The sequence below is a fragment of the Populus euphratica genome, unplaced genomic scaffold, assembly GCF_000495115.2.
Source record: "Populus euphratica unplaced genomic scaffold, PopEup_1.0 scaffold157.1, whole genome shotgun sequence".
NCBI classification, from domain to species: domain Eukaryota; kingdom Viridiplantae; phylum Streptophyta; class Magnoliopsida; order Malpighiales; family Salicaceae; genus Populus; species Populus euphratica.
The window spans coordinates 66,998-75,295 of record NW_011500044.1 but is presented as its reverse complement, the minus strand read 5'-3'; the positions used below and the strand labels follow the sequence as shown (position 1 = coordinate 75,295).

At 35.2% G+C, this 8,298-nt stretch overlaps 1 protein-coding gene across 1 annotated transcript in view; it reads right to left on the bottom strand.

Moving 5' to 3' along the window:
- Positions 1-5,824: 5,824 nt before the first annotated feature.
- Positions 5,825-8,298, bottom strand: part of LOC105107408 (cysteine-rich receptor-like protein kinase 25) — a 6,917-nt gene continuing 4,443 nt past the window's right edge. The window contains exons 2-7 of the mRNA XM_011001321.1: positions 7,549-7,671; positions 7,131-7,327; positions 6,838-7,048; positions 6,495-6,732; positions 6,231-6,381; positions 5,825-6,139 (exon numbers count right to left, since the gene is read on the bottom strand). Coding sequence (XP_010999623.1) covers positions 5,825-6,139; positions 6,231-6,381; positions 6,495-6,732; positions 6,838-7,048; positions 7,131-7,327; positions 7,549-7,671 — 1,235 coding nt within the window. The remainder of the gene's footprint in view (positions 6,140-6,230; positions 6,382-6,494; positions 6,733-6,837; positions 7,049-7,130; positions 7,328-7,548; positions 7,672-8,298) is intronic.

Below are 8,298 nucleotides of genomic sequence, written 5' to 3'. Positions count from 1 at the left end.
CCACGTGTGACAATGACAATGAATGAATTTAAAAGAGTTGTTTGGGATTGTGATAGCTCACAGGCTCGTAGGCCTGATGGATTCATATTCAGCTTTTACAAGACAGCATGGCCATTGATTGGAGACGAGTTATTTCGTGTGGTGTCTGAATCTTTCATAATAGGAAAATTAACAAAAAGTGTTAACACTTCTTATATTACGTTGGTGCCTAAGAGCACACACCCAACAAATTTCATGGAGTTCATACCAATCAGTTTGATTCATGATGTGTACAGAATTGTTGGGAAGTTGTTCTCGTCACAACTACAAACTATTTTAACTACTATTATCAGTCCTTATCAAACAACTTTCATTTCAGGAGGTGGATGGGTTCATGATAGCTAATGAGGTTATCCTTTGTCTCAAGAAAGGTGGTGGGGAAGGGTTCCTACTAAAAGTCGACTTCAACAAGGCCTTTAATTCAATTAACTGGTCTTATTTAGAAGAAATGATGATGTATGTGAGATTTGGAGACAAATGGATATCATTAGTTCATAAATTTATTTTAGGATCACAAATGGTAATTCTCATTAATGGCTCTCCAATTCAAGAATCTCGGCCTAAGTGTGGTTTACTCCAAGGTGATCCACCATCACCATTGCTATCTAACATTGCAGTTGAAGGACTCTGAGTTCTTTTTCAAAGGGCTTGGACAACACAATACTTTTAGGGCATTGAGTCAATCAGTCATCTCCAATATGCAGACGACACTTTGGTGTTTATGCAAAATGAGTATAGCTCTTTAGTTAATGTTAGAAGGATCCTATGGTGGTTTGAATTGACATTAAGATTGAAACTTAACTTTCATGAGAGCTCTCTTGTCGGTATTAGTCTTGATGAAGATTATACAACTGATATGGCCAATGTAATATACTATAAATGGGACACTTTTCGAATCAGATACTTGGGACTACCTTTGGGTTCAAATCCGAAGAGAATTTCAACTTGGAAGCTGGTTGTTAGTAAATTTTGCACTAGACTAGGAAGATGGAAGGGAGGATTTCAAAGTTTAGCAGGACTTGTCTGCCTTATCAAAACTGTTCACTCCTCCATGCCATTATATTATATATCAGTGTTTTTGTTGCCGCAGGGGGTTGCCAAGTGGTGTTTCATCTGGAGCGAAAATGTGCAAAGTGGCTTGTAGTGTTGTAATTAGGTCCAAAAACATACGAGGTTTATGATTGGGATCATTACGAAAGGAAGAATAGAGCACTGCTATTCAAGTGACTTTAGCATTCAAGGGATAATCATCTAGGTGGGTGACATGATTTTATTCGCAGAACATACTGCCCTGCTTTTGAAATTGGACTTCCTCGATCATTAATTTAGACAACAATTTCATCGTCATTGAAGAATAGTTACAATTATCTGGTTCTAAATTTGTAAATTTGTTTTTTATTAGTCGTTAGTTTAAAGCTGACAATTTTTATTGTAATTAAAATTTTTTATAATTATTAATTTTAAAATTTATAAATTTAGTCCAGAGATACGTCTCCATTCATACATATAAGTTAACTTAGATAATCATACGTATAAGTTAACTTAGATAATGGGAGACAATCTAATTCTGGAAGGACAAATGGATGGCAGCCGGTCCTCTTAACATTTGTTTCTCATCACTATATGCAATTTCAGCACAACCTTCCATTTGTTTAACTGCAACGAGGGAGAACATGTTAGGGACCACTGTATGGAATTTGGAATGGATAAGGCCACTTTTGCCTTTTGAGGAGATACAGCAAACACATCTACGTGCTCTGTTGTCATTAGTAAAACATTAATACAAGAAAGGCAGGTTAAAAAAATGAGGAACATTTTGGTGATGGACTCTATATTGTTCGGTCTGCCAATAATTTAATTGACCATCTGGGATTCAGGTTCGTTTTCTTTTGCAAAATTACTATTGAAATGTTTTGCTCCTCCTAAGATTGAGATGTTCTTAGCTGCTTCTACAAAATAGAATCTATACAAGAAGTATATTGTTGCGTAGAAATTTAATTCAACTGAATCAAGCTTTCGTGCCCTCTATGTCATATTGATACATAGCAAGCACATATCATTTATTCCAACATTGTCATGTTTGATGGAAGTCTTGGAATTGTTTCATGGCCTATCTTGGATTCACTTAGTCTCTTGTTATCTAGTTTTTAATCTGATGTTTTTTTTAAAAGAAAAACAACAAAAAATAGCAAAAACATCGAATATATTTTTAATATATTTGTATTATTTTTTGCATTCTCAGTCTTATTTAAAAAAATTAATTTTTCAAAAGTTTTTTTAAACATGTTAAAATTTTAATATATTATTTTTGAAATCATTAATTTTACTCGTAACATTGGTATTGCTTGTTTTTTAAATTTTTTTTTTTAAAAAAAAATTATATATATATAAAAAAAACCAAGTTTGGGGACTAAGCCACTCTTTCCCAGTAAATTGGGGACATAACACACACAACAGGGGCAATTGTGGGCTGAAATATCAGAGGGAACCACCAAAAACCGTAAACCTAAATTTTTTTCTGCCCCGGCCGCCGCTCTCCCTTCGCAAAAACCAAAGATCCCTCTGCCTTTTTCAACAACCGGATCCCTGATGATTCGAATTGACGTCAAGATTGAAAGTTGACTTTCATAAGAGCTCTCTTGTCGGTATTAGTCTTATACAACTGATATGGCCAATATAATACACTGTAAATGGGACATATTTCGAATCAGATACTTGGGACTACCCTTGGGTGAAAATCCGAAGAGAATTTCAACTTGGAAGCAGGTTGTTAGTAAATTTTGCACTAGACTAGGAAGATGGAAGGGAGGATTTCAAAGTTTAGCAGGACTTGTCTGCCTTATCAAAACTGTTCACTCCTCCATGCCATTATATTATTTATCAGTGTTTTTGTTGCCGCAGGGGGGTTGCCAAGGTGCTTACACCAATAAAAGTTTTTGTGGAGTGGTGTTTCATCTGGAGCGAAAATGTGCAAAGTGGCTTGGAGTGTTGTAATTAGGTCCAGAAACATGCGAGGTTTATGATTGGGATCATTACGAAAGGAAGAATAGAGCACTGCTATTCAAGTGACTTTAGCATTCAAGGGATAATCATCTAGGTGGGTGACATGATTTTATTCGCAGAACATACTGCCCTGCTTTTGAAAATGGACTTCGTCGATCATTAATTTAGACACAACAATTTCATCGTCATTGAAGAATAGTTACAATTATCTGGTTCTAAATTTGTTTTTTTGGTAGTTATTAGTTTGAAGCGGATAATTTTTATTGCCATTAAAATTTTTTATAATTATTAATTTTAAAATTTATAAAATTAATTAAAATACATGTAAGTTTACTCGAATAAAAAGAATAGCTACAGCTACACACTTGTTAATGGGGAGACAATCTAATTCTGGAAGGACAAATGGATGGCAGCCGGTCCTCTTAACATTTGTTTCTCATCACTATATGCAATTTCAGCACGACCTTCCATTTGTTTAACTGCAACGAGAGAGAACATGTTAGAGACCACTGTATGGAATTTTGGAATGGATAAGGCTACTTTTGCCTTTTGAGGAGATACAGCAGACACATCTACGTGCTCTGTTGTCATTAGTAAAACATTAATACAAGAAAGGCAGGTTAAAAAAATGAGGAACATTTTGGTGATGGACTCTATATTGTTCGGTCTGCCAATAATTTAATTGACCATCTGGGATTCAGGTTCGTTTTCTTTTGCAAACTTGCCATTGAAAAATGTTTTGCTCCTCCTAAGATTGATGGAAGTCCTGGAATTGTTTCATGGCCTATCTTGGATTCACTTAGTCTCTTGTTATCTAGTTTTTAATCTGATGTGTTTTTTTTAAAAAATAACAATAGAAAACAACAAAAACATCAAATATATTTGTATTGTTTTTTGCATTTTCAGTCTTATTTAAAAAAAATAATTTTTCAAAAGTTTTTTTAAACATGTCAAACTTTTAATATATTATTTTTAAAATTATTATTTTTACTTATTATTGATGTTGCTTGTTTTTAAAAAATTTTAAAAATAAAAAATTAGAATTTATATATATATAAAAAAAACAAGTTTGGGGACTAAGCCACTCTTTCCCAGTAAATAGGGGAAATAACACACACAACAGGGGCAATTGTGGGCTGAAATGTCAGAGGGAACCACCAAAACCGTAAACCTAAATCTTCTTCTGCCCCGGCCGCCGCTCTCCGTTCGCAAAACCAAAGATTCCTCTGCCTTTTTCAACAACCGGATCCCTCCCATTCCATCTCCATTCTTCTCCTTCTAACCGTCACTGTCCCCGCCATTCCCAAAACCAATCCAGAGAGCCCTGCACCCTTTCTCTAGTCCCCTCAGCCAACAGATCTTCACTCCCTCAGTTGCCCCTATTCTCCTTCATCTTTCCACCACAGACCAGCCACACCGCCTAACTCTCCCTCTTCCCCAGACGACTCTCCACCTCACCAGACCATCCCTCTCTCGGCCATTCCTTCCTCTTCCCATCTCCGGCCTGCAAAGACCATCTCCCATGGACTTGAAACGGACCAGAACCAGAGCCGCCTCCTTTCACCCTCCTCTCAGACAATCTTTGACATCAACCTCTAGCCCTCAGTCAACTGCTTCCCATCCCACAGAACCCGTCGACCACAACTTTTCCCTCTCTCGGCCACAACTTTTCCCATCTCTTCCGATCTCTTCATCCCAAAGCCCTTTACTGCTACGAACGACAACAGAAGCCTAGTCATGCCAGCAACCTCTTGATCTTACCGCCGGCAACCTGAAAAAGAGAAGGAGGCAAAGCCAAAAGAAAAAAAACAGATATGTGGGGAGAAGCATATCTAATAACCTTGAAGGAAAGGGGACCAAAACTTGTTGCATCTTTTCTTTTTGCAGGTGACGGTGAATAGGGGAGGAAGTCGTTCCAGGTCGCCCCCGTCTCGTGGAATTTCTTGTGGCTATGCGTGAATCCACGAGGCGGGGGTGATCTGGAATGAAAAAGACAAAAAAAATAATAAAAAGATAAAAAAAGAATGAACTTTTATGTATGTTTTCTTTTAATGTTAAACCCAAAATGACAAAAAATATAAAATATAAAAAAATAAATGAGATGTTTTAATTGCACACGCTAGTTCTCTCCAACAATATAAAATATTGCATGGTATTTTAAGATTTAATAATCAATTATTAAAGCTTCGATAATTTAGTTAATATTTAAAAATAAAATACTAACAAATATTTTATTTCTTTTAATATTTAGGCTTTCAGTTTGGTTAAAGTCATTGATACCAATGTTTTCGTACATTTTTGTTGGTCTCTCTTTAATATTTTTCAGGCAGAACTTCATATATTTAATGGAGTTGTGTAATCATCATTACAATTGGACTATTGTAAAAATATATATTTACAAAGACATCATCTCCACTCTTGTAAGGAAGGAGAATCATGCCTAAGAAACAAATAAAAAAGGAGGTCGCCGGCGGATTAATTTTCCTTTAAAAAATTAATGCCATTGATTGTCTCATGCATGCATGTTGATGGCAAGAGAATGACAAATATATGAAGAAATAAACATTGTAATTTAAACTTCTGATACATTGAAAGCCTGATCAAACATATATGACATATATGATGAAGAGAATGTGAGGAAATGAAATGATTTACAACATCACGAAAGCTTATAGAGGAACCTACTATAATCATGAACGCACCATAATTTCTATCAGACTATTAGTGTTTACAAACACAAACCACACTTGGCTACAAAGAAACCATGTAATAAATTTCTTAACTACCAAGAAGCACTAGCTGTAGATTGATCAGATGCAAGAAAACATGATCCTGACAAAGATGCTGAAGACTGATGAGACAGGACTGAAGTAAATTTAACCGGAGATTTTGGACCTGTTGATGGTTGGGGAAGGTTTACAGCATTACTTCCAAGCATGAGAACAACTAATGACATGGTTGGCCTACGCGCAGGATCATCTTGAACACAAAGTAATGCAATATGGATCCATCTCAAAGCCTCACTTACTGGACAAGAGTCGATTATATTTCTGTCTATCAACTCCTTTCCTGTGCCTTCATTCCACAGCTGCCAGGCCTGTTCAGGGTATATAAATTTCAGGATCAGAGATATTGTATTCATGTTAATGTTGAATTGATATAAGGTTCAGTAAGAAGAGAGTTTTTACATGTAAGAGGTGGCTTTGGGCTTGATTTTGGCTGTAGAAACCTCTGTTCTTTTTACCAGTAATGATTTCTAACAACAGGATTCTAAAGCTGTAAACATCTGACTTTGTTGAAATCATTCCCTCCAGTGCATATTCTGGTGCCATGTATCCACTGCTCAAGAAAAATAATTACTACATCAAATTGAGTGGAGGACAGTAAAGGTTACCAGATGATTCTCATTCTCGTATTATTTATAGGAATTAATATGAAGGAAATGGACTTACAATGTGCCAACAACTTTGTTAGTGTTGGCCTCAAGTTGATTCCCTCCGAAAATTCTTGCAGTGCCAAAGTTTGATATCTTTGGGTTCATCTGATCATCCAACAAGTTATTGCTTGCTTTCATATCACGGTGTACGATTTTGAGTCTAGAGTCTTCATGTAGATACTGCCGGCCCCTTGCAGTTCCTGATATAATATTAGCACGCTTTGGCCAGTCGAGTTCCCTACTTTTCTTTGGATCTGTCTTCACAAAGGAAATGATAAGGAAACTCCATTCGGTGGTAGAAGTGGATGCATACAATTAGAAAAAAAATGGGAAAACTATGAGAGCGATAGAAAGCAAACCAAACAGGAAGGCATCAAGGCTTGTGTTTGCCAGGTACTCATAGACAAGAAGCTTTTCATCTCCTTCCAAGCAATATCCCAACAGCCTTACAAGATTTTTGTGCTGAAGTTTAGCGATGACCATCACTTCATTTCTGAATTCTTCAAGACCTTGTTTTGATACCATGGAAAGCCTTTTGACTGCTATTTCTTCTCCAGCAGGAAGAATGCCCTGAAGTTTTGAAGTTCAACTATTAATAACATTTAGTATTGAGTACTAGAAGATTACAAGAGAATAGTATTGGGATCTGAACCTTGTAAACTGGGCCAAAACCTCCTTCTCCAAGCTTATTTTCATCAGAGAAATTGTTTGTAGCTAACCTTATGGTCGTCAAATTGAAGTAATGCATTTGTTCACCATTGTCATAACCGGTAATAGGCAATTCTCCTTCATTCAGGTAGCTGTGATTTGAATTTTCTCGTAATAGAATTTCTTGGCTTCTTTCCTCCTCTTGAATAACAAGTCAATTTGACACCAAAGATTAAATTAAAATCTTAATTTACAATTTCATACATTAATCTAATGACAATTTCACACCAAAGATTAAATTAAAATCTTAATTAGTTACACAAATATCGTTTAATGACAATTTCATACAGTAATCTAATGACAATTTCACACCAAAGATTAAATTAAAAGCTTAATTAGTTACTCTTATATTGTTTATCTACCTGTTCTTCTTGGCCCTTTCCAGCATGAAAAATACCAGAACAGCAAGAGAGCAACAACTATAGCTAATGATGATACTACAGTAGCAATCACAATCATAGTTGTATTGTTCCCTCCATTTCCTCCTGAAATGTTAGAGAATAATATAAATTATTTTTTAGGACCTCACCTAACCACTTAAACTTTTGAGTTGAGATAATTTTTTGACATGGTATCAGAACCTTGATGACCAAACAGTCACGAGTTCGAATCTCACCATCTCTATTTATGTGATAAAAATTAAGTACAAAATAGTGTAGATCTGTGTAAGTTTCAAGTCCAAAAAATTTCACTTGAGGGGCGTGTTAGAGAATAATATAAATCATATCTTGGGATCTCACTTAATAACTTAAAATTTTGGGTTGAGATGATTTTTTGATAAGGAATTAGTTGAAGGTTATTCTATAAGATCACTTAGAACGGATAAGGGAGTGAATTTTGTTCTATTGATTTTAATGAGTTTTGTGAAGATTATTGACACGACTAAAAGATTTAAAAAAATATGTACATGCATAAAAAATAAATTTATTTTTTTTTCATTTGTTCACTGACGCCAGAGTCGGGAATAAAAATACTGATTTTTTTTTTTTTGTAATGCGTAAAAATAATTTTATTTGATGCGTAAAAATAAATTTATTTGATTTGTTTATTCACTGACGCCAGAGTCGGGAAAAAAAAATAATTTTTTTAAATTATTTTATTTTTTTTTGGGG